Source organism: Parasteatoda tepidariorum, chromosome 6 (genome assembly GCF_043381705.1).
Source record: "Parasteatoda tepidariorum isolate YZ-2023 chromosome 6, CAS_Ptep_4.0, whole genome shotgun sequence".
Lineage (NCBI taxonomy): Eukaryota > Metazoa > Arthropoda > Arachnida > Araneae > Theridiidae > Parasteatoda > Parasteatoda tepidariorum.
In genome coordinates this window covers 69,548,785-69,575,966 of record NC_092209.1, presented here as the reverse complement: position 1 = coordinate 69,575,966, position 27,182 = coordinate 69,548,785, and the positions used below count along the sequence as shown (strand labels likewise).

The following is a 27,182-nucleotide window of genomic DNA, read 5'->3' as shown; positions in this document are numbered from 1 at the left end:
ATATATATAATTATATATATATATATATAGATATATTATATATATAAATTCAATTTTCTGAATGGCAGTACGTTTGGATTGCGCTTACGTGAGGGTGAAACATGATTCGCTGAAACAATGATAAGGAAAAGGGTTAAAATGTGAAGAATAGTGAAATCGCGAAACCTTAAGACTATTCTTTTTGTTATAAAGAGCATAAAAATGAATTCAGACTGTTGTGTCATTAATAACCCATTAGTGTAGCTCTAATTTGACTTGATGGATCAAATCATTTAGTTGTTAACATTATATATGAAAAGAAATATATAAAATCTCTATTGAATTGAGCAACCTTACATGTTGCCATCAGAAGAAGTCATTGTATTTAATTATAAATAAATCTATAATCTGTATATGTATTGGATTTATGTTTACAGAGAAGGAGCGAATGCTTGGAGAGATGCTTTAACACCTTTAGAGATATTGAAAGTGCAATGCCAGCGGAACCAATTAAACGGACCTCACATACGAGACTGTGAAATTCGAATAGGAAATAGAATTTTCGAATTCGATAATGCATTGATGGGTAAAATTTGTTTGGTAGTTTTCTTGAGCGAAAATTGTGATTTCAAAACTTATTTTAATCAAAACATCCTTGTGAATATTATCTTCAGTAATAAATAACTTCCAGTATTTTTTGCAGCTTGCAATCTGGTTTAAAAAAATCTTTTTAAACTTAACAGCTAAAATAAGCTCACAGCATAAATATTTTCAATTAAATTTTATTGAAAGAAATTAAACCATTATTTTCAACAGAAAATTACCTTTAAAGATAGCTTGTTTAAAGTAAAATATACAGTGCGAAAAAAAATAAACAAAACATCCTTTTGATTTAATGATGGGATTTTTCTCATACTGGGACTCAATCTCAATGGCTCAAGGTTTAACCTCAAATTTGCTATTAATTGCAGCAAAGTACCTTGTTTTTTTAAACCTATTTCCGTTATTCAATTAATAGTTGGCTCTAATAATTTAGTATATTTGAGGTAGATTCTGTAAATCATTAAAGTTTGCACTTATTACCTGAAAATCCGACTATTGGAACAAAAGTTGCTCAAGATAATTTTTTTTAACCTTACGGTACAAAGATTTCTAACTATGTAATAAATGCGTCAAGCATTATTCCAATTACACAGTTTATTTATTTAAATGAGATGTAAATGTTTTACTGCCCAGTAATCCCATATGAAGTATAACCACACATTTAGTACAGGCTTGAAGAGAAGCTTCACGTTCGATCTCTTTTTTCACTCTAAACAGTTCAGCATTTCATCCTTTTAACTATGAAACAAAAGAATTTTTATTTTATTTTCACCCATTTAACTATGAAACAAAAGAATTTGTATTTTATTTTCACCCATTTAACTATGTAGCAAAAGAATTTTTATTTTATTTTCACCCATTTAACTATGAAGCAAAAGAATTTTTATTTTATTTTCAAGCATATTGTTCACTTAAAATCTCTTGGGATAATTCTTTTCTCTCTAACTACTATTTTAATATTACCGTGCACATTTGTATTATTAAGACATTAAATATAGCCATGTTTTTGATCAAGTTTTGCTGCGACAATGTGTATTTAAGCATAAAAAGGAATTACTTACAACAAAATATAGTTTAACAGGGCATGTTCTCACGGTCGTAGCGAAATCGCACTATAATGAAGTTCCAATTTGCTCCGAATTTAATTAGGGTATGAATTTTTTTCCTAACTTCGTCTCTTTTTTTTCTTCCTTACTTTAAATGCTAAAGTTATTTATATCTCAACCTCATAAACAATGTTTCATGTACAATGATTTTTTTAAAAATATCTTCTTGTATAGGTAAAGATGGGAATTTAGAAAACTTCGCTCTCTGCTTGCTTCACCGTTGGGGTGAAATATGTCCTAAGAACGGATGTCTAGTACCAGAGCATGTCGAGACACGTACATTATACCATCCAAAAAGATCGGGAAAGTCACAGGTATGTTTCACTTCCTCCTCTATCGAATACAGTATTTTTTATTACAGTATTAATAATATTTTTCCCCGAGATTAAGAGAACGTGTATAGCTCAGTATAAATTAGAGCACCCCTGACATTATAGGACAAAATTTGGAAAATTTTATTACCGGCAAGTAGCCAATAATAACAATTAGATTTCATGCGGTTAAACTGTCAATTCTCAACTATTGATCTTATTAATGTAAAAGCATTCCTTTTGAAGCATTTCTCAAAAATATAGTAAACATTCCGGGGTTTATTTCTAAAATGTTGAAAAATTTCCTTGACCAATCCAGGTAGGTTTGTTGAAAATTTAAGTATTGTATTTAACTTTTTCAACTAATAAAATTTAGGTTCTGAGTTCTTGAACCAATAGTACAACATAAATTTGTGTTTATTAACAAACATAAAATTTATTCGTTACAAAATAAATCTTGAATAATTATAATCATAAGGATGAACTTATACTAATTTGATTATTTTATTCATTAAAATGTGTTCGAATGATTTCGTTGGTTGATTGTTGTAGGGACGATTGCTGATGTGGTTGGATATGTTTGCCGAAGATCAGACTCCATCTTCGGATCCCAGAGAGGTAGCCAAACGCAGACCAGACAGGTGATGTCAACCCCAAAGCTTTGCAATATTTTCTTTCTTTGCTTTATTTTTAATTAAAAAGAAATCAATAAAGTTTATTTAGGTAAAAAATAGTGTGTAAGCATCATAGAAACTGCAGACACTGTTCTTTAGTGATGTTGTTTCGAAAGCCACTTGCCAATACTAGTGAGCCTGCTTGGTGAAACCTAGCGAATTTAAGACAGAGGGTACGTTTCTCGTTTTTCAATGGTGCCATCTATAGCTAAGGACATGGCTTCTGCCACACACACGTCACAGCGCGTTTGCAGGGTGGACTCATTCATACATCCATTCATTCATCCAGAGATCGCAATTTTGACTTGAACCAGAGATCTATTAATCTCCGATTAAGTACCTTCAGAGGTATGGTGTACTATGGGAACATGGAGGACTTTGTGACTCGACAGATTTAACGTGCACCAGTAATCATTTTCTACACGGGAAGTCATCGCCGGCGTAGACAAAACTCTCGACTTCTTGGACATGGGCCTAACACTTAACCAACCAGGCTATCGTGGCTCTTTAGTGCTCCATCCATAAAAAGAGACGCTAGTCATTAATGGATTAATAGCACAAAATTGCCCGAAAAGATTATTCTACGTTTCAAAGTAAATTAAGAAATATTACCTGTTTTACGAAAGAAATTAAAAAATGTTAATCAAAATAGTAACTTTGCCTTTTTTTATTATCTTTTTCTAGTTATGAACTGCGAGTCATAATTTGGAACACAGATTCTGTGAAACTAGCTGATGACGCTTTTTTAACAGGAGAAAAAATGTCAGATATCTATGTTAAAGGGTATGTTTTCTTTCAGTATTTGAATAGGATTATTTGAGTATTAAAAATCTCTACATAAGTGTTCTTAGCTTCAATATTAACATCAAACAAACACGGTAATCAGTGAAGGTATACAATGTCAGCGACTCTCTAAAACACATTATAAGCCTAAGAGATCAAGATACTTTTTTTTCAATGATGATGAAAAAGTGGGTGTCTCAAATTATTTAAAAAAAAAAAATAGAAGAAATAGAATTAAAAAATAGACCTAAGAAAAAATTAAAGCCTTGTAATGTTAGATGTTGCATGGACATGATAACCATGAAAGCCTCCCAAAGTTAGTCTGATCTAACCCATGATCAATCAACCGCTGAGTAATTTATGTTGCTGTGATCGGTATGAGCTGGAAGCAAACTTCTGTCTTTGTGTTAAATAAGAAATATATAGTGAAAAAATTGAAATGATTGTGAAAGAATATAGAATGTACTAAATACTTATTATTTAAGACTTATTACCTTTACTTAAGAGAATTTTATCGTAAAAGACTAGGCTTATCGAAATAGACTTACTCGAAATAGAATGGAAATAACAGTAGCTAAAGTAAACAAGTGCCGCGTTTTAATTACCAATCAGAATCGAGATACCCACATTACGTCACTTGCAGGTATCCCATCACATGTTCTGATGCTTTTTTCCCCTACATATTTTCAATTCGAAAAAAAAACATATTTACACATCTTTTCATTCTATTACACTCATGTCCATAAATTAAGGATAATTCAGAATCACACAGAAATCAAACTCTAAAATTAAAATTTCACCTGTAGAATTATCACACTCATCCTGAAGAAGAATATGAAAATTACAGGAAACCACAAGATGACGCTGGTAGTACGTCACAATGACGAGAGTGTAAGAGAGGGGTATATAAGGAATGGTGGCAAAGAAGTAAAATTGTTCACAAGCGCTTTAAAAGCCTTTCAGTGCAATAACCGCATAGTTATGGCACAAAGGAAGCATTTGGATGATTTTTTACGTGTCAGAATCATCGGACGACTGTTATGTGGACGTACCCAGCTGGAAGTATCCGAGGAACTTGGAATCACCCAGAGTGTCATCTCCAGGCTTTGGCAACAATTCAAAGATGATGGTAATGTGAGTAGACGTTACAGCACAGGTCGCCCCCGAGTTACAACGCCGAATGAAGACGCCGTATTTGGCAGTTACTGCCAAAAGAAATAGACGGAGCACAGCATCAGATCTGTCTTGTCAGCTCTCTTCAGCTACCGGTACGACAGTTTCAAGGCAGACCGTGTACAGACGCTTAGGACACATTGGTCTATATGCTCGTATGCCTGTCAGATGTGTTCCACTTACCGCAACTCACTGTCACCTGCGATTAGCCTGGAGTAGAGAGCATGCATTGTGGACACCGCAACAGTGGTCTTGTGTGATGTTTTCCGACGAGTCCAGGTTTAGTTTGCAGTCTGATTCTCGCCGGACTTTCATATGGAGAGCACCTGGTACCCGTTACCACCAAGACAACACCATTGAACGACACCGTTACGGTGGTGCAGGAGAGCTCGTTTGGGGAGGAATTATTCTTGGTTCCAGAACTGACCTGCATGTTCAGAGTGTAACGAAGACAAGCCACATCTATAGGGATGTCATTCTGGAACAACATATACGTTTGTTTCGGGGTGCCATGGGTGCTGAATTTCTTTTTATGGACGACAACGTCCGTCCTCACCGTGCAAACATTGTAGACGAATGCCTTCAATCGGAGGATATCACCCGTATGGATTGGCCAGCATACTCACCGGACTTGAATCCAATAGAGCATGTGTGGGATATGCTTGACCGACGAATTGCAGCCCGTCAACCCCCTCCCACCCGTCTACCAGACTTTCGGAGGGCATTGCTTGATGAGTGGTGTAATATTCCCCAAGATCAGATTGATAATTTGATACTCAGCATGCCTAAGCGCTGTACGGCCTGTATTGCATCGTCCGGGAGACATACTCCGTATTAACCATCATAATAACCATGTTATACTGTTTTTTGTAAATAGGTTCTTTTTTGAAATTTGCTCCAGGGAGTAAAAATTGCAATTTTTATTAATTATGTCAAACATATAGCATCTTTTTTGCTCTTTACCTTTTGTTTAATACATAGACTTTACAAATAAGTCAAATTTGTTTGGCTTCTGTCTCTTTCTGTGCCTGAACTTCATTATCCTTAATTTATGGACATGAGTGTAAAATGCATGTTAAACATAAAATATTGCTATTTTAGGTGGCTGACTGGAAAAGATGTTCAAACAACAGACGTTCATTACAGGTAAACAAATGAAGTGCCCAAAAAATAAAAAAACAGAAAATCGTAATAACTTTTGATCCAGTTATAAGATTTTTGCTTTTCACAACGCAAACTTAACATTTAAAAAGATTCCTTTTAATATTCTACTTAATATTTATTTTCCCAGTTGAGTAATTTTAAAATTTCATTTCGCAAAAACTATCCCACTTATTTTTTTGAAATTTTGTATCTTACTTTGCTAAATTACATTCTTTAAAATGATGTAAAAATTGTCTACCTTATAATTCCAAATTTCTTCGATTATTATCAAATAAAATAGTAAAAAATAATAAATATTTGCTAAAAGTTATTTTTTTCATGGAATTATCTCTAAATGTACGAATTTTATAATTGTGGACAAAAGTGTTTCAATTCGCTTAAATAGTTCTCGAGATGTGGCGAAATATGCAAAAAGTAAAAATAGTATTAAAGGATCCGAACTTAGGACCTTCTTTCCTGATCAAACTGTTGGGACCATATTTCCTAGACTGTGGCTAACCTCTAGATTTTGGGAGTCATACATCCGAATCCGTCCAAAAAGAAAGGTATATTTATTAAGAGGAAGTACGTTTTTGTGTCTGATTTTGTAACTTAAAATATCGGCTGAGCTAATTAATTAACATGTTTGAGGTAACTCATTTGAACCATTAAGATTGAGTGAAGATCCCATCATTAGACCAAAAGTCTTTCAGTGTGGTTTGTTTTTTATTTAGCGCATATATTATATATTACACTTTCGGTACAAATAGAAAAAAGAATAAAACTTTTTATTTTTTTTTAAATTTAGGAAATGGGAAAAGTATGGCACCTAACCAAAATGGAACAAAAAATATAATATTTGAAATAAATTTTTTAAATGTGCTGCCTCAGCCATGTCTAAATAAAATGCATAGTATCTTGCTGTTGTTGTTGATGTTGTTACTTTACGTCGCACTAGAGCTGCACAATGGGCTATTGGCGACGGTCTGGGAAACATCCTGGAGGATGATCCGAAGACATGCCATCACAATTTTGATCCTCTGCGGAAGGGATGGCACCCCCGCTTCGGTAGCCCGACGACCTGCGCGCGAAGTCGAGCACTTCACGGTAGCACAGTTTAACGAGGACCAATACCGCACACCCTTGGTCCCTACGCAGACTGATCCAAGTGGTCACCCACCCGCACACTGACCGCAGCTAGTGATGCTTGACTTCGGTGATCTGCTGGGAACCGTGTCTTAACGATCAGTCCACTGCGGGACCATAGTATCTTGCATTTACCTGGACCCTAAATAGGAAACGAAAGATAGGGAAACTCAGACTTTCAATTTAGAACAATTTAAAACGAGGAAGGGATCTCTTGGTGGGAAAAGACAAATTCTGTTGCTAAGGGCAGGAGATTTTATATGCTCAATAGTATAAAGGAGGTTAAGTAAGTAAATGCCGTATTAAATGATCTGCGATTTGCTAACTAAAGTTTTTCTTCGGTCCCTGAATGGCGTGGTTAATTTTCATTGTCGTTAACTAATTGGTGAGGATAAATATAATTTGCAATTGATGGTAGTTATTGGTTATAGAGGCCATGTGCTGACGGCTGCATTTCCGAGTTTTTGCATATACGAACATTGGTTCCTATAATAGATAAGTGTCGGCTTTTAACATCACATTTTACTGTAAAAAATACCGATATTTAGTTATATATCACGATATTTTTCTAGTTTGATAACTTTATATTATTTTTCCATCAGTCAAAAGTTTCGTTACCCTAATAAAATTAATCATTTCTCACAATAATAGTATGTTCAATGATTATCGCTACGTATAATATTTTATTTTATTATCGTCATTGAACAGCCGATCCAATTTTTGGGTTTACGACTACTAGTGTTCAACTCCGTAGTCTTGAAACTTTGAAACCAATCCAGAAGACAAGGGAACTGCTGGATCAAGTATTGGGAGAAATTTTGCCTTCGTGGAGGACTTTTTTGATGGAACTAACCCTCATTTCCGTTACATGGAGAAGAAGACCACGAGAGCCTCCCACGGTTAGCCTGACAGCAAGAGGACTCTAACCCATGATCTATCTAGCACTGAGGATATTTCATGTCAGAGCTGTGGTCGATGCAAGCCGGATGCGAATTCGTCTCTACCAGCCATCACAGGGATTCGAACCCGGTTCACTTCATCGAATGCGAACGCTCTTTGATCTGTTACGTCATCAATAATGATCACGATATTTTCGTATTCGAAATAGGCTGCCACCATTTAGATGGCTATATTGCTGTATTTGATATACTTAAGTGTATTAGTGGTCACTTGTGCCCGTGTAAATTAAAATTAGGCAATGTTATGGCTGCAAACTTGGCTTCAGAGTCCTTATAATCGATAAGTACACAATTAATTAAATGTTTATTCTTAGATCTTTGACTGGAGAGGGTAACTTTAATTGGCGCTTCATTTTCCCCTTCGATTACCTTGCCACCGAGCGACAAATAATGGTGATGAGAAAGATGCACGTCCTGTCAATAGATGAGACTGAGTACAAGTTGGCAGCTTACCTTCATCTGGAGGCATGGGATGCTGATCGTTTCTCATCTGATGACCCTCTAGGTAAGTTCTAAATTAATCATCTGCTTATTCCATGAACTATGCGGCGAATGTTCATCAATTAAGAACAAAAAAGAGCAATTAAAAATAGAACAAGTTTGAGGTTTATTAAGAAAATAAATAAAAACTATTAGTATCTCTATATGGTATTTCCTGTTGTATCTATCTCGTAGTATATAGTGCATCGATATTTCACGATTAACGAAAGTCTGACTTTATTATGGGTTGCCAATCACAAAATCAATACAATTTACTTGGTCTATAATGATAACTAAGAGGGAAAAAAACACACTGAAACTTTACTTTATTAATTCAAATTGGAAAAGCGCACAAGGCATCTGAAACCAAATTTGTATTATATAAACTATAAATAAGACATAAATTCTTAATAATTAAAAAAATTATTATTAAAATTAATTATTAAGAATTTATGTCTTATTTATAGTTTATTATGGGTTGATAAATCGACCTCAGATTTTCGTAAAACTATGGAAGTTCCAAAAGTCGACTTATACACTGGCAGACATCTTTACTTTTTTATAGTTTCTCTTATTTGGACTAACAATTTTAATTTAAAATACTTATCGAGAAGTAGACTGTTTTTGCCAACAGATTGTAGATTGAATTACAAATCTCTGTACTTTATGAAAGGCAAAAATGTCTTCGACAAGGATGTTTGAACTACAAGTTTTCAAAACGTAGTAAGTTTTCTCTGGGAAAAATGGAATGAAATGCTGCTGTTTTCTTCATTCTTTTGACGTCATTAATGACAGCGAATGTTGATTTCAATGGCAAATTGTTAAGAAGAGAAACAAGGAGGTATGACAGGTATGAGGTCAGCAAAAGGTGTATTCCTCTGAAGTGCACTGTAGATTTTCCAAATATAGCGGAAGAACTTTAATTTTGTTTGGAAGTAGATAATTTAGCTAGTGGTGCTTTATAAAAACGTTTTCCATTTAAATTTTTATATATATAATAATATTGCTCTCTCAAATAGCAGAAAAATGCAGTTCCCGAAATGATTTTATCGTTTAACGCGGAAGGCTTGTAAAGTTTCACTTATTATATCCATAAAGATTTTCGTATCTTTGATATTAGTATTTTGACGATGACTTGAAAACTTACCGTAATAGCTGACTCCTCGTAATGTGGCTTTAAGAGCTTTACTTATTATTTTGTTTTGCTTTAATTTAGGAGCCCTGACCATCAATTTGAATCGTGTTCCTAGAGGTGCAAGGACCGCGAAGTTGTGCAATCTCTCGATACTTCAGGACGCTACTACTCCCAAAGTGTCACTCTTTAAACAAAAACGTGTTAAAGGATGGTGGCCACTGACAGAATCACTCAGAGATGGTAAAAGGGAACAAACGGTAAGCATTTCTTTGTTTCAAGAATGGTTAAAGCTTATAGAAAATTAATATACACTCGCATGTTTTGAGTAAAAAGGTTCACTATATTGTCATTATTTAGAGTGTAAATATTTTATTCGAATATTTATTAATGGCTGTTTGATAGTAAAAGTATATTACAAATTATATACCTAGAAACATAAAAACATTCCGCCCTTCACAGATTCTTTAAACCACCGCATCCCTGATGCGTATATTTTTCGCGGGGAGATGATAAAAGCGAATGAAAAGATGAAATGATGCAGTTTAGATGTTATGGGCAATGTAATTAATCAGTTAGTATTAATAATAGCTGGTTATAATTGATAATAATTTAGTAAGTCAGTTAAAGTATCTAGGAATATATCCCGGGCAGTGGAAATTAACTTTACAAAAATTGTCAGTGTAGGGTATATCAGGCGAATATATACCGGTAATGGTACTTATTTTTTAAAAAAAACATCAATTTGATGCTTCTCATGTTGGCAGAGCATGCGCAGTGGATGGTTAATGAATGTAGCAACTCATATGATGAAAACTTGTAGACTGATAAATTTTTTTTGTTGTTAAATGCAGTACCATCTCTATACAGCACACAACGGAAAAAATAATTACTTATAATAACAACATAAACATATAAGGGTAACATCGTACATCAGCCGGATACAACGTCATAGTTACGTGAATTATTTAAGTGACTTATTGAAGTGACCACTATTTTCAACAATGCGTACCTTTTATACAAATTAAGAAATGACACGTCCATGTCACCCATGTTCTCTGTAAAAGAAAATATACCGGTTGCCAGCTCACGATCGAAACTTTATTCTGTTAATTCAATATGCTCAGAGGTGTAACGTACCACTCCAACAGTATGGTATACTGGGCTCTATTTTACAATTCACCAGCCTTTAACTTATGTATTTGTGTTCGCGTGTTAATGATAACTATTACAGAACGCCCTGCATAATTATGTGATATTTATATTTTTTAGGGTAAAATTGAAATAGAACTCCTTCTTCTTACGGCTGAAGAAGCACAAAACTCCCCTGCTGGTCTAGGCAGAAAGGAACCCGACGCACTACCAGAGCCCAAGTAAATATTGATTATTTTGTAATTAATCCTTCTTTAAGAAATACAGAAATCAATAACAATAGATTCACAATCTTTTCTTTACTAGTCTTTTAAAAATCTCTAACTATAGATTTTTTTTATGTTAAAACATTACCATTATTTTAACTTTTTTGATTTTTCACCCTCATTGGCACAGCCAAGGAGTTTTAAGAGTATAAAATCCCACCCAGAAATCAGACCCATTAATTAAATAAAACAGTTACTGATTGATCGATCAGAAATTAAATTTTATTCATAAAAAACTGCAACATTTTTGAATAGCGGACAACTCGTAATATGCCGAACTCTTTATATTGAACTTTTACTGTTCTCTGTTTTTATACGATACTTTACTTTTTTTGCAATAAGTATTCTAGAGACATGCGTTAAAATTATTGATTAAATAAACTAATTATTGATTTAATTAACAGGTAAATTAACTAATTGGGGTTGCTGATAATAGTACCTACAGTTTGATTAAATAAATGTCTGTTTTATTGTTTTTTTCCAGGCGACCTGAAACTTCTTTCATCAACTTCGTACATCCACTGAAAACCTTTCGTTATGCTTTCTGGAAGCGATACAAGTGGGGGACGGTAAAATTTTTAATAATTGGCACTTTAATTCTTCTTATTGTACTTTTTTTCTTTGCTATTCCGGGATATGCTGTCAAAAGACTCCTTGGAGTCTGAATGCTTTCTTATTAAAAGTACTTTACTCACGTAAGTTGTTGTTTGATAATTGACGTTCTGCATATTAATTCCGTCCCTTAAACATTAATTTAGGACCTCTAATACGCACATATATGTATGTTTTTACCTTGTGCTTGCATCGTTAAAGGGCAGTCATTCTAAAACAGACTCGGTGGCTGCTCAAAATTATGTCAGCATATTTTTGACAAATTTTGACCACCCTATTACCCCCTTTTCAGCAAAAAATAAGCAAATGTCGGACTCCTCCCATGTTTACGTAAGAAAATCGTTTCAACCAAGGGCGCCGGCAGAATAATATAAAAAGGGGTGCAACCCTTTAACAAACTACCCCCCCCCAAAAAAAAAGAAAAAGTGAAAATATTCTGTTATTACATTTTGTTTTATTATTACATATACTTTCATCTGTTAATTTTTTTAAGATACATTTCTTCATTGTTAGCAAGATATTTTTAAAAAAATACGAATTTCTTGTACTTGCAAATTTTGCCACTAGAAACTGTACTGATGGCGCTGGCATAGCCACTGACTTTGAAACACAAATAACTACAAACAGTAGTTTCGTATACTAACATGTTTGTGCACGCTTAACATTGGTATTTATTGTGTTGATGAAGTTTTACAGTTGCGAGAAGTCAGTTTGTGTTCTACACCTTTGTTAAACTAAATAACTTATAGAAAATATAATGTTATTTATATTTCATTAAATGAAATTTGAAAATATGGCTCAGTGAGAGAACAATCAATTTCTCAGTCTCAGAACAATCAATTTCAACGTTGAATATTTTACAGTGATATTTTAAATACATCAACATTATATTTTTATTATATTGATATTACATTTGTATTTTCGGTTATTTCATTTAACTTATAATCGGAGCAAAAATAAATATAGAACTCTTTTGAAAAATGATTTAAAATTTTCTTTATATCGAATTTTTTTTATTTACTGTGACTTCATAGCTTAAAAGTTGGGGAAAAGATTCAGTTGAAAATTATTTATTTAATATTATTTTTTTTTTGTTAAATAAAATTAAATGCGTTCGGTTATTTTAAATTTATTACATTTCTGATAAAAAATAGATAAAAAAAAGTTTTTCTATAACTTATTGGCAATTTCTACTGATTTATCATTTACTTTAACTAAAACTCTTCATAGAAAATGTAGAAAAAACTTTACAAAATGCTTATTATTAATTATATTAAATGAAGGTCGTAGTTTTATTAGTTTGAACCGTTGTAGCTTTGGGAAAGCAGTTTTTTGAAAACATATATTTAAAATTGTTGTAGAAAAAGTACTAGATTGCGCTTTACTTTATCGCTCCATTTAAGATACATATTCTATGAATTATTCCAATATATGTTATATTTATTTTCAAATTGTGGGATAGCTTGATTGGCTGGGTGCTGGACTCACGTTCATGAGAACAGGAGTTCAAATCCAGCTGGCTGAAAACTCCCCGTGTAGTAAATAGTGACTGGTACATGCTAAATTTGTCGGTTCATAAAGTCCTCCATGTTCCAATAACAAATTAAACCTCTAAGCGTACTGAATTGGAGATGGATCGTTCTCTGGTTCAGGTCAAAATTACGATCTGAGGACAGAGCCGGATTATTTATTTATGCCGGATTATTATTAGCCGGATTATTTAACTTTCGTAGGCCCTAGGCATAGCCGTTTCAGTGCCCTCCCCTCCTTCCCCCACTCCTCCCCTCTCTTCAAAATATATGCTAAAATTTTCTTGCATATTTTTTTTTACATTTTTATTAATATGGATTTTAATTTACGAATTTGTTTATCGAACTTTATCTGCAATACCGACATATTGCCGATATTGCTTTTGGTATCGATAATACCGTTATGATTAGTTCGATAGATAACTATGTAAACACTTCACGTCAACAATACAACAACAAACCAGCAAAGAAAACAGTGAAATTGATAGTGAGATTAATTACAAGAAATATTTATACTGCAAATAGCTTCATAGTTTTCATGATACTACTATGATAACTAAGTCTATCATAGTAGTATCATGAAAACTAGCGCCATTTTAGATGTATTAATTCAGAAATGACTAAAAGGCGTAAAGCTTACAGTGATTTGTACGATAATTTCGGTTTTCTTGTTCACAAAAATTTGTCAGAATCTGAGATTAAACTAAAAGCGCAAAATTTGGTGAAAATTTGCTCATTCGATTTAGAGGAAAACTTTGTACATGAATTTTTACTATTTTCAAATTTTTATGAACATAAATCTGCACAAGAAATGTTGAAGGCTCAAATTAAAGATAAACTTGTGAATACTTTTCCTAACGTTCACATTGCATTAAGAATATATTTGTCGATTCTTGGATCAAATGCAGAAGGAGAAAGATCTTTCTCCAGATTAAAATTGATCAAAAATTATTTGCGTTCAGCAATGAATTAAGATCGTTTGGCATCGCTCGCACTTATGTCTATTGAATACGACATTTTGCGTAGTTTGGAATTCGCCTGGTCCAGAAATTCTATTATTTTTTAGGTTGGGTTCCAAATTACAAAATTTTTAACATTTGTTGTCTTAAACTCAAAACTGGGTAGTCTGTCCAACGCTGGTTATAAAATATTTTGCCTAATGTTATGAAACCTTAAACTTAATTTTTCAAATATTAGGCTTGAAGCATTTCGAGGAATTTTTTTTTTTGTTTTTTTGTTTTTTTGAAGTTGCTAGTTTTGCTGAAGTTCATATTTCTTTTATTGACTGCGCATACCAATCGTCGAATGCAATGGTTAATTTATGACAATTATTTTTTAAACAACTTTTATGTCCTCAAAATGAAATAAACTATTTTTCCTTAAAACAATTAGGTACCAAATTTAAAAAAGAATCGAGCTAAGCAATTTTAAGATTTATTAATTTAAAGCTGCCGTTTTACAGAAATTAAGCTTTTTCAATGATTTCCTACAATAAAGTATTCACTTCTGAATTTATGAAATGTGATATCTGACTGTTATTAAATTTTCCATCGAAAATTGCATCATTGCTAAGGAATTAAATTATTTTTAAATTTAAGATACTTGAAAACTTATTTAAAAACTCGGGGATCTATTTATTTCAATATAATAAATGAGAGAATAAAATAGTTAACATTTACAGATTTATATAAAATTGCCATTTTTCAGAAATATATTTTATTGATTTTCTATAATAACATCTTCACATTTGATTTTATAGAATACGATATTACTTTTTTTAATTAATCTTTCGAATAAAATTGTATCATCACGAAATAATTAAAATATTTTTAAATAAAAACTTCAGGATCTATTTTTCATTTTTTTTTGGCAATTATATAATAACTCAAAAAATTAAGTAGTAAATATTTTAAGATTTAGTAATTTACAATTACCATTTTGCAGAAATATTTAACTATTTTATGGAATTCCTATAACGTAATTACATCTTAAGGGCTGAAATATTTAATCTTATTAATTTTTATTATTTTTTATTATTTTTATTAATTTTATGGAACGTATTTATACAAATATTGCTAATTAGTCAACTGGTTTATTGATTTCCTACAATTACTTACCTATATTGATTTCCTATATATAAATTTATTGGAAGTGATATTAAATTTATACTAATTTTCTCACATTTTCCGCTAAATAATTATTTTATCTATCAATAAGTAAATTTTCTTTTTTTTCGCGTTTCTTTTTTTGCGTATATGTCATCAATTTTTATCTTCTGCGTTTCTTTTTTTATCGTTCAATAGTTTTTTTCGAATCCTTTTTCTCCGTTTAAAGGTGAATTAGAAAGTACAAAGTTCTAGATTAATGCACAATTTGAATTTTTTGGTGACGTTCGGTTATAACCTTTGAATTCTAATTTCTTTTCTAATGATATCAAATATATTCACAATTCCGGTCTAAAGATAGCATCCTGAAAAACCAACCTTCGCCCACTTACTATATTAAGGGATAATTAGAATGATAAGGAAGTGATTTTAATAATTTTCAGATCTCAGGGGGCACTTCAGAATCTCATATAAATATACCTGAATATTTACCTCGTTCCTTACAATCCTTGCAATTTTTTACTTCTTGCAATTCTTCATTCTTTGCAAACAATATTCATACCTTAAGTTCTTGCATACATTTTGTTGATATTTCTTCCACCTTATTTTTATGTGTAAATTTGAGTAAAATTAAATACTGTTCAAATTTTAATTTTTCTAAAAATTTACCGTTTTGTAGCAATTTAATTTCGATGGATAGTTTCACAATAGGAGATAAGAAAATAAAATTATTAAATATCAGTAAAATATACTTATACATTTGTTGATAATTTCTCTTCTTTATTTAGCTATTTATTGTGTTTATTAACTATTGCGTGGAATTATTTAGGTAATTGTTTTGCGAATTATTGAATTCAAACTAAATTAAATTTCATTCGAGTACATTTTTACGATAAAATAAAACTCAGATTTAATTCTGATGCAACTATATTTTAATATTATTAAACTCTATTCAAGTTTTAATTTTCTCAGAATTTTGTTTTCATTTTGGGGCATTTTTTCTACATTAGCCTATCTATACATAATAATAAACGCGGCTGTGTGTCTGTAATCACAATATATCGCCCCAGAAGCCTCTCCCAGGCACGAAACTCGGCACATAATTGTGTTTTGACATAATGAAGAAGTGTTTTTTTTCTTTTTCAAAAATTTGGATTAGTTTTTTAGTTATCAGTCATTTTGTAAGAAAATCTATGCTTTTTCGTCTTCAAAGAGCCATATTCAAAAAACTATTAAAAAATGCATATACTTTTCTCCACTCTTATAAATGTATGCTAATGCGAACCTTACAATTGAAATATTAATTTTCGACAACTTAAACCAATAATATACGAAGGAATTAATAATTTAATTGTAAGGTTCGCATTAGTTTACATTTATCAAAGTGGAGAAAAGTTTAACTTTTGTATTAAAAATGTGGCAACATATTCGATACGTAAATAGAACGCTTCGCTTTGATATATTTGTCGCTGTTCATAATTGTTATAATAAGTTTTTCTTCTTCTTTCCACGCTCTATTTTTTTTTTTTAAAGCGAAGACGATAATTTTTATAGCGATATTGTAGTACTTTGTACAACTAAAAATTCTTTTCACAACACTTTAAAAATATTTACTTTATTTTCTTTATATATACAGAGAACAGTCGGCAAAGAATTCGATTAGGTTGAAAAACATTTCGCTAAAAAGGAACGAATTCCAAAAGAAAAAATAAACAACTTAAAGAATAAAAATGCTGATGCCAGCCAATTTTTTGAAAGTTAACTTAGAAATAACAAACCAAACGATGTTAAATAACAAACCAAACGATGTTAACAAAATGACGTAGAAAGCGCAACTAGATCAAAATTATACAAGCACAACTAGATCAAATTATAATACCTGAGTGCTTGACGTAACAGATATAGAAATAGAATTTGATACCATAAAAAATTATATAGAAATAGAAATTGATACCATAAAAAATTTATTCGTTTTCGTGTTCTTTTCATGTATTTAGCATTTTAGTTTTTTTTTTTTTTTTAAGCGTTGTAGCTATATAATTTCAAACATCCTCAAGAGCTATAACACATCTGCAGCAGAACTGGATATGAAGACAAAATTGCTGGACAGAAACACTTTAACTGTCCACTAATCTTCAGATTTCCTGCTATGTTTTAAAAAACTTTATTTGTGGAAACCTTTAGCGTGGCGGACAGCTGGCCGCCTTAGGCGGCTAGTAGTAAATAAAATAAACTTACATAGTAAATGATTAGTTAATATCAGGCATATATTTCTTGTCAGAATTTTCCTCTCTCTATATAACTAACAGCGTGTAAATTTTATTTATTTATAACATTATTTTGATAAAATAAACTTTATTCTTAGATAATTATTTTTCGCTGATTATTGTTTACATAGTAAGTTATAATTTATCCGAATATATTTTTACGATAAAATGAAACTCAGATTTAATTCTGATGCAATTATATTTTAATATTATTAAGCACTATTCAAGTCTTAATTTTCTCAGATTTTTTTTTCATTTTGGGGTACATGTTCTTACATTAGCCGATAGTAAATTAAAAAAAAATAGTAAATGATTAGTCAATATCAGGCAAATATTTTTTTTGTCAAAGTTTTTCTTTCTCTGTATAACTAACTATTGCGTGTAGATTTTATTTACTTACAGCATATAATTATGATAAAATAAACTTAAGTTCATTATCTGATTAATATTTGAATACTATTAAATGTTATTCAAAGTTTGTAGTTTTTAATAAATTGTTTATTTGGAAGAAAAAAATACTATTCTAAACTTCATATTTAGATCCTAATTTTATTATAGTTAATCGAAGTATTGGAATTGTAGATTGTTTTTCTAGGATTTAGTTATCATATTTAAATAATGATGATTTCTTTTCAGAAAAATAATTATAAAAATGAAGACTTCATTGATTCTGATTGCTTCCATTACGGTTGTGGCTAGTAGTCCTCTTGGTAATCTGCATTCTCTTTTTTAAAATAAAAATAGTAAATTGCAGTTTTCTTTCTTTAAAACTAAGTTGTTTTAAAATTGCATGCTTATTCATTGTTCTGTTGAAATATTAAAAAAATAATATTTTAACTTTGATTGCAACTAATATCTTTTTTAAGTAAATTTTTTTCCAAAAGCATTTTAAAGGGAGAGCATCAAGATTGATGCAAAGTTAAATTAAAATTGGGAGATTTCTCTGTTTTCGAATTGTTGGTTTATTTTGGTAGAATATATCGGGACTAAGTTCATTAAGAGTGAGAAATATTTTAGCTTTTATAATTGTGAGGATATTTTTTTCTTTAAAATTTCACATAATTAAATTTTTTTTTTTTAATTTTTACTTTACGTCGCAAAATTGTACGAGTTCTAAGACTTTTAATTTTTAAAAAAATTGTTCTTTTCCTTGTTGGGCTTGAAAGTTGAACAAGTATTCTTAATAAATAAATATTTTTCACTGAAATTTAGGAAATGCAATTGTAGGAATGCTTTTTCAATAGAATCTAATATAATTATAAACTTTAATGCTTTTAATCTTTTATTTTTGGGTTCCAAAATTGTAAAATTGAGCTAATTTTATGACTTTTAAACAGAAATATTTTCTTTATTTAGGTCTAAAGTTAAATAATTATTATTAATTAACTAATTCGATATTATTTATAATATATAATTGTAGGGATACTTTTTCTTTATAATCTTGCATGATAACACTTTTGGATGTTTTTTGTCTTTTTGTCTTGCATTCCAAAATCGTACCAGTTTTATGACTTTCAAACAAAAAATAATTTTCGCTATTTAGTTAGAAAATTGGACAAATATTATTAAAAAATTAGTTTTTATTCTTAAAATTTAGCAAATACAAATGTGGAAATTTCACATAATTACAGATTTTGATTTTTTTCTTCTTTGCGTTCCAAAAATTGCAAAACAAATAATTTTCGTTGTTTGGTTTGGAACTTGTACAATTATTATTAATAATCAATATTATTTGCCAAAATTTGCTAAATACAAGAGTAGGGATACTCTTTATCACAACTGAAACATGTATAGGTAACAAATATGGATAACAGAATACAGTATACAGAAATAAAATTCTTTCTAACACTAATTGAATTTTCATTCTGAAATTACGGTAAGATGATAAGCAGTTGTCTGTCCATCAGATTAACCAAAAATAAAGTTTATGGAAAGGAATTTTTTTTTTTTTACCTTTACAATTTTGTAACCGTTTGCTATAGGTACGGTTTGAGAATTCAAAACGTGAATTGAAAATGATACGGTTTTGTAACCATTTACAACTAGCATAGATTATTAACCATAAAAATTAAACTTAAACGGACAGTAGAGCTCTGTGGGTGCTGCGCCATTTATGGGTGAATGGTAATCTCGTATTCTAATAGTTCAAGGTCACTGACTGATGGACAGAGCAGGACACTAGAAACTCTTCATTTATTGATGAAAAAAAAATCAGGAAATAAATATTGTAATATCGACTCTCGCATTCGAAGCCCTGTTTAGCCGGTCTTTAAATTGACCGATTAGCCCTCTTAGCTACAAATGTACCTAGTTCCACGGAACAAAATGGATTTTAAGGTGGGCCTAGTTGGCGCTGATAGAATTCTGGTTCATTAACCGTATTAGGTGAAAAATCAATAAAGTTTTTTCTCACACTTAACAGTTTGTGTATCATCATCTTTTTATGGTTATTTGACTGTTTTGGTTGAATACGGTAAACTGACAATTAAATAAATTGTTATTTGACCATTTTTGACAAAAAAAAAGTTCTAACAGCGTAATTTACGATTTTGATATTTTGTCATTGAGTGGAGACAGAATTTCAATCACAAATTAATTTCAGATGCCTTACATACATATTTCTTTTCTAGGAAGAAGCAGCTACATTGATGCTATCAAACGATGCAATACATATGTGGATAAATTACTGGTGAACACAGCGAAAAATAATAATTTGGAATCATTTCCCGTTTACCGAAGAGAACTTAACTTTAGGAAGAAAGTAGTTTTCTATCCATTCAAATGCTATGCCAACTTGACAGAGGGTCACATTACAGGATTGGGCAATCTTCATCGAAAGGGCGCATGCTCCATATCCTATCATAACAGAAGACTGAAAATTCACACAGAAACCGAAACCAAACAAATTAACTTCAATTTCACTGGCAAAGCATCCGTTATCGGTTCAACCGCTGACGTCATGATAGACGCTGTTACCTCTCCTTTGAAAATCGAAATGGATTTCTCATTTAATGGCTCATCAGGTGACGCTGGCAAGTTGGACAGCTACAGGCCAACCGTCATATCGAACATGAATGTTTGGATTGATGGCCTGGGTATGATGGAATGGATAAGGAAACCCATGGAAGAAAACGTGGAAGAGTTGTTCTTTAACTTAATTAATACATTGACACATCACCATCTGAAAGAAGCGCTTAGTGAGGATATTCAGAAGAATCCTTTTTCTATAGAAGACTACGAAGATATTTATGCATCTACAATTGAGCCAGTCACTGAAGACCATAGAACAACACCTCGTGGTAAGCAAAAAAAATTTATTTCCTTAATGCAGCGATTCTCAACCTGTGGGGCGCGCCCCCCTAGGGGGGCGCGAGCACACCACAGGGGTGGCGCGAGAATATTCAAGTGAAAATATTATTTAAAAAAATTGATTAACTGGATGAAAGGAAAGCGCACATATACATAGAAAACAAAATACATTTTGACATATTTAATAACTTATTAAAGTGAAACAACTTATTAAATCAAAACTTAAGGTGGGGAGCCAAGGGTGGCTTTGCCTTAAGGATTTTTTTATAATTTTCTGATTAAGTCTGTGTATCTGAATTTTTTCTGTAACATCTTACACCTATCTCTAATATATATCACGTATACTTTCAATTGTAAAATAAAATTTCATTTATTTTATAGTACAATTTTAAAATTTTAGCTTCTGCACCTAAGGTTTCGCACAAGGTCCAAAGTTGAGCCATGTTTTGAAATCACTTTTTCACTTACTCAAATTATCTTTAGAAAAAACACTTGGACTGGCAAACTTCTTTTAAAAAGGCACTTTAAGTGTCTTGCTGGTAGGAACAAGTTTCCCGACTTTAAAAAAGATATTTGTTTTCAGAGTGTATAATTTGTTTATTGATTTTACTTTGATAGTTCTTGTGTGAAGTCACTAGCGATTCTTTTGAGTTCACTCATTAGAATTAATCAAGAATTATTGAGTTAATTTTTTCAGAAGGATTAGCCAACAAGTAAGAGTTAAATAACCATACTAGAGTTAACTAACTAAACCCATAACTAATCTAAAAATACCCAAATTTGCAAGAAAATACCAGAATCGACCACAAAAACACTCATAACTACCACAAAAATAAAAAAAATACCTGAAAAATGACTTTAAAATGCAAACAAAACAAAAAACTTGAAACAAAATATCGCAAAGTCTACTAAAGTGCAGAGAACGTCAAAATATTATAAAAATTTAAAAAATACCAAAGTTCCACATTTGCTTAAAATGAAATAAATCAATTGGCATTTAATTCAAGCATTCCTTTTTGAGAAATAATATGCTACGTAATGATTTATAATTAACTCTTTTATAGATTTCACGTTTGCTTCCGAAGGTGGCCCGAGTGTCGCGCCACTTGGGAACATACATAAGGTCTCTCTTACCATTTGCACGACATAAAACTATTAATCTGATAGATTAATTCGAATTAAAGTAATGTGGTTAAAGAAAAAGAAATAAACTTTCAGAAAACATATTATAACTCAAAGTTCTAAGAATTTAAACACATTATCTTCTCACCTGGAAATTAGAACGACAACTGCAAATAATTAAATCACTTCATACAATGGAGGCCATTCAAGGAAATATCTTCCAATTCAGCCTCGTGCACCTCAGATACAAGATTTACAATGCAGAAGGGACATCTTATGATTCAAAATAAATTTCATTTTACTTTGGGGGGGGGGCTACGTTAGGAGCACTGGCCACCTTTGGCTTACCCACCTTACTTAATCAAACATACTAAATTTTTAAAAAAAATTAATAATTTTTAGTGACTTCCTTGGGTCTGTCCTGCAGAGCAAAGTTTTTTGAGGTGAGGCTTAATATTAGAAATAGCCACTCTCAGTCCTGTTTCTATATTTAGCCGTGATCTATATTTTGTCTTCAAAGAAGCCACAGCAGAAAATCCAGTTTCACAAAGGTAGGATATTGAAAACGGTAATAGAATGCGAAATGCCCTTTGTTTCAGTGCAGAAAAATCCTCCTCCTGCCAAAATTCAAATAGTGATTTATTACTAAATTGCATTTCAGTTTCGCCACTTGTCGTGAAGTCTATGAATTTTTCTTCCTCATCAATTGAGAGTCCTTCGGGAGTCTTATGAAATGGATTCCTAACCCACTCGTAACTTGCTAGCAGTTTGTCATGAGCAGGAAAATACTTTTTAAAATTCTTTGCCAGCATGGCTAAATGATTTTCAATGGTTACAAACGTAACTTTCATATATTCTTCTTCAGCCTTATAAGTTTTAGTACAATTATCCACATTTGCAAACATTGTTAGGTTTTTTTGCTTTAAATTTCTGCCCCACAATTCTAATTTTCTACAAAAAGCATTAACTTCATCACTCGTATCCAACATATGTGTATTTGCTCCTTGGAGTTTAAGATTCAAGTTATTTAATTTCTCGAATATGACGACCAAGTATCTCAATTTCATCACAAATAAACAATAGTGTAAATTCCCGGTTTCCGGTCTGTTATCTTCTAAGAAAATGACGATTTCTTCTCTTAATTCATGAGCACGTTGCAAAAATTTCTCACGTGATAAACATCTTGCCTCACATTTAAATAGTAACTCTGAATGTACTGAACCCATGTCATTACAAAGAGCAGAAAAGATTCTCGATCTCAGAGTTCTCATTTTCATATAATTTGAAATGGTTACAACCGCAGTTAATACACTATTTAAACCAGGACGTATTTCTTTCGAACCCAAAGCTTCTGTGTGGATCATGCAATGTGTCCAGACGCATTGAGGCGATTTTTGTTTTACTTGTGCTTGTATACTTTCGAACCTTCCGGATATTGAACAAGCATATTCCGATGCATATTCCAGTGCATATTCCGATGCAATTTTTGCATTCTGTGTTTGCATCTTTCATAACATCATTTAAAATAGCAAATAATGCTAGCGCTGTTGTTTTGAGTTCTATTGATTTGCAGAAAAGTAGTTCTACTACTGACATATTATCACAAAATCAAAATCAAACATAGGCAATGAAATGAGCATCTTTATTAATATCTCTTGCTTCAAAGCTTATTGAAAACATTTTGTCACTCAACATAGAGAAAAGCTGACACTACATTTTCAGCTGTATCACCGATTCGACGAGTAACAGTATCATTTGAAAGAGGTATGGACTGTAATTGTTTTGAAAAATTAACTCCAAACATAGTTTCTACAATCTCAATTGCTGCAGATTTTTACTTTTCTTTTGTTTTGGCAGTTAGTTAAAAATAATTTAAAGACAGAATTAAAAATACTCAATATACATTATTGTTGCATACATTTTACTGCAAGTGGGGGGCGCGATGAAAATTATGATTTAAAACTGGGCCGCGAATACTGAAAGGTTGAGAAACGCTGCCTTAATGTATCATTTTAAATATAGAAGTTCAAGACTTAAGAGTATCTTAATTTCCATCATGCATAAATTGATTAAATGGTGACCGATAACAAAAAGAATGAATGGGGACGATGCATTAATGTTACAAGTTCACTTGATATAGTTCAGTCTGATAGGTGGGACACCACTTTCCTTCGTAGACGTAGCAAACTAATTTTGTGACGTAGCAAAATTAATATTAACTGACCGTATAGCCAAAATTTAAATATTAGCCTAATTCTTGCTCTGTATAAAAGAATACCCCTTACCATCCCTGCACAAGGACTGATATTTTTTTCTGCATACAAGAAGAAATAATACTTGTTACGTAACAAAATGCGTTAAAAAAGTTTTCTTGGCTGTGAAGATGGAGCAACTAGAATGAATGGGGAAAATGCATTGCTGTCATACTTACTTACGTCGTCTTAACGTCGTGACACTCTTCACGTCGCCTTAAAAAGCACGTCTTCTTATCAATGATCTCCCAGTCTTTAGATTAAGATTTTGTTTTCACTAATCCTTTAATCTTTTAAAATATCCTTTAATTTGTCTCTGTTCATTCATTCTTAATCTTCCCCTTTTTCTCCTGCCATCAGGGGCCAAAGAAAGAGAAACATGCGCAAATTTTTCCCTTGGCATTCTCAGTACTCGTCTCTTTTATTTCCAATTTTTCTTATTGATTTTAGCTTCTACTAATAGTGTTTCGTTCCTAATTTTAAAAGGCTGAAAGATTTTGGCATTATTGTCATAAACAGCACCAAATTCACCTGATCTAGTTTAGCCAGATAAAAAGGATAATATTCTCTATAGACGTAGAAAATTAATTTTGTTACGTAGCAAATTAATTTTGTGATGTAGCATAGTCAACTGTTAACTGACCTTATTACCAGAATTTAAATATTTGTCTTAATATTGATCAACATAAAATATCACTTTCCATATTTGGACAGGGACTGGAATTTTTTTAAAGCAAACTCATTACGTAACAGAATCGGTTAAACTTTTCCATCGTTAAGACGATAGAGGGAAATATTTATATTTTTCTCAATCTTAATTTTTTTTTTATCATGTAGCTCAATTTTTAGCCATATTTTTCCATGTTTTCCCATATTGCACTTAATAATTATCACCCTCTTTGTAAGTATAATAGCCTTATCAAAGTTACGCGATTAACCTACTCTTCATACTTTTCCCATTTCCTTTACCATGGTTTATGTAAATTTTGCTTTTTCCCTACAAAGATAAGTGTAAGACAGAAAGTGAGATATTCTAGAGAGGGGAAAGAGTCATATTTGCTAAAAATGCCTATTTCATTTACAAGGAGTATAAAACATGTAAATTACCTTTAAGTAATTTTTTAAATATGATTTTTATACTAATGTTTCCATGATTTTAATACTATTTAGCTTTAATAAAATCCCATTTTTCCTGTAGGCAAAGAAGAATATAGTATAGAGGATTCTAACAGTTACATCGACTCTGTTCTAACCAACCGGTTTTTGTTCGAATCGAAGTATAGCAAGCTGGATCCTCTCGCTTTGAGTAACACTCGCTTGGAAAAAGTTTTTGTCCGAGATCCTCAAAACGAAGATGCAAATTTCCTCAAGCTTGAGAAGGGCGAATTTGAACACCTGTCCAACGTGAGGAGGAATTCCGAATGCAGCATTCCCGAATTCAATGAAAGAAACATTACTTTTGAATGCTCTCTTGGATTCAATGAATTAACTCTGCAGTACCAAGCCGAAGCACACAATGGTAGTGATGTTTATAATTTCCAGCTCATCGTTAGAGTCAAACAAACAAAATTATCGTTAAAGGTTACGTCTACCTTAAGTGACAATGTTCCGACAATCCTTGACTATTCAGTCGACGATGTGGGCAAAATCGCCATAACAGCTGCCATAGATATTGTGGGTGCCCAAACGAGATCACCCTCTTCGATAGAAACTCTCTACAACAGCAAAGTCATCCTGACGTACTTTTCCGAAGAAGTAAATAGCATTTTGAAAGGACGATTTAAAGAAGTCTTGAACTACAGCATTTACAAAACACCTCTGCATTTCTTGGACTCCTAAAATGTATCTTCTGTTAAAAAGTGATTGTTCCGTTACCTGAAATGTAGGACAGCTAGCTAGGTTTTTGAAAAGGGGCTCAAGACACAAAATTTCGAAACTTTTTCAGTTTAAAATTATGCAAACATTAAATATTAATTTTATCTGGAAAACGTAATCTGCCATAATTTCTATTCTTCTTTATTACACAAGAATTAGTTAGCAATTTGTGGCATCTGTAGAAATCTTTACAAACGAAACAGCTGATGTATTTACAGATTTTGTATTAAGTCAATAGCGTGGAGTTCTTTTTTTTTTTCAGGATAGGTCGTAAGACCAAGCGATATATTTTGAGGAATTCTTAACAAAAATTGAAAAAATACTGTATCCATTGTGGTTCTCAAATTAAAAAGGGGAACAATTATCAAAACTTGACGAATTATGAACGAGAAGGGCCAAGTTGAAAGCACCAAACCTTGTTTGCTGACTGAAGAAAGCGAAAAGAGAGTAAGCAATTATGGAATGATCTCTAAATTTCATACAAACATTCTTCACATTTCGATAGCGTTTTTGTTTTTAAATAAAATGTCTTCCTTTTGGACGAGTGTTCTAAAAATAGGAATGAAGAGTGATAATTTTAAGACACTCTGCGTAAAAAATAAATTTGAGCGAATGGCATATAAAATTTCTTCCTCAAATTATTACAAAATTGTTAATTTTTGAAAAAAAAAATTTCGTGTTATATCCAAAATTGGCAAAAGTAATTTTTGAACATTTTAATTTTCTTAAAATACGTGAAATATTTTGATTTAAACATTTTCCCCACATTAAGTATTTGAACAGAATTAAATTTAATACAATAATATAAACATTTTTAAAAAAAAGTTCGTAAAATGTGTTTTAATGCTCCCTAACTGTAAAACATTGGAATGTCTTATTTTTACAGGAGAACTGCATTTGAATGTATAACTTGTAAATAATAGAAAATCTTTTATTTATTAATGGATGAAATTGTAATAAAGTGTACATATTAAAATAATTTGTTTAGTGAATCTCTTACTTTAATGATTTACATTTTATAATACAACTAGGGAGTTTTGCCTCTACTCGCTGCCGCTCTCAACTATTACAACGCAACAGCAGCTTGGTAATAAGTGGGAGTAACAGGGAGTGGATATTAGAGTGTGTAGCAAGGGAGACTACAAAAAATATTACAGGAGATATTTTTTTTCAAGATTTTTTTAACAATAAAAAATATTTATTA

General features: G+C 31.6%; 2 protein-coding genes across 2 annotated transcripts in view; both read left to right on the top strand.

Moving 5' to 3' along the window:
• The window catches only part of LOC107446254 (otoferlin), a 27,815-nt gene extending 16,219 nt beyond the window's left edge, over positions 1–11,596 (top strand). The window contains exons 11-19 of the mRNA XM_043052279.2: positions 417–565; positions 1,863–2,002; positions 2,552–2,640; positions 3,358–3,456; positions 5,731–5,775; positions 8,192–8,382; positions 9,574–9,749; positions 10,762–10,862; positions 11,392–11,596. Coding sequence (XP_042908213.2) covers positions 417–565; positions 1,863–2,002; positions 2,552–2,640; positions 3,358–3,456; positions 5,731–5,775; positions 8,192–8,382; positions 9,574–9,749; positions 10,762–10,862; positions 11,392–11,572 — 1,171 coding nt within the window. The 3' untranslated portion in view covers positions 11,573–11,596. The remainder of the gene's footprint in view (positions 1–416; positions 566–1,862; positions 2,003–2,551; positions 2,641–3,357; positions 3,457–5,730; positions 5,776–8,191; positions 8,383–9,573; positions 9,750–10,761; positions 10,863–11,391) is intronic.
• Positions 11,597–15,599: 4,003 nt separating this feature from the next.
• Positions 15,600–26,957, top strand: LOC110283000 (uncharacterized). Its single transcript, XM_021147438.3, has 4 exons — positions 15,600–15,720; positions 18,057–18,130; positions 20,051–20,719; positions 25,302–26,957. Exons 2-4 carry the CDS (start codon positions 18,073–18,075, stop codon positions 25,940–25,942), a joined length of 1,368 nt encoding a protein of 455 aa, XP_021003097.1. The 5' UTR covers positions 15,600–15,720; positions 18,057–18,072; the 3' UTR covers positions 25,943–26,957.
• The last annotated feature ends 225 nt before the right edge of the window (positions 26,958–27,182 follow it).

What these genes read in the sequence shown, in the direction of transcription:
- LOC110283000 (XM_021147438.3), top strand. Translation starts at nt 18,073, where the DNA reads ATGAAGACTTCATTGATTCTGATTGCTTCCATTACGGTTGTGGCTAGT. An exon ending in TGTGGCTAGTAGTCCTCTTG is followed by an intron (nt 18,131 to 20,050) that starts GTAATCTGCATT and finishes TTTCTTTTCTAG; the next exon opens with GAAGAAGCAGCTACATTGAT. An exon ending in CCATAGAACAACACCTCGTG is followed by an intron (nt 20,720 to 25,301) that starts GTAAGCAAAAAA and finishes TTTTTCCTGTAG; the next exon opens with GCAAAGAAGAATATAGTATA.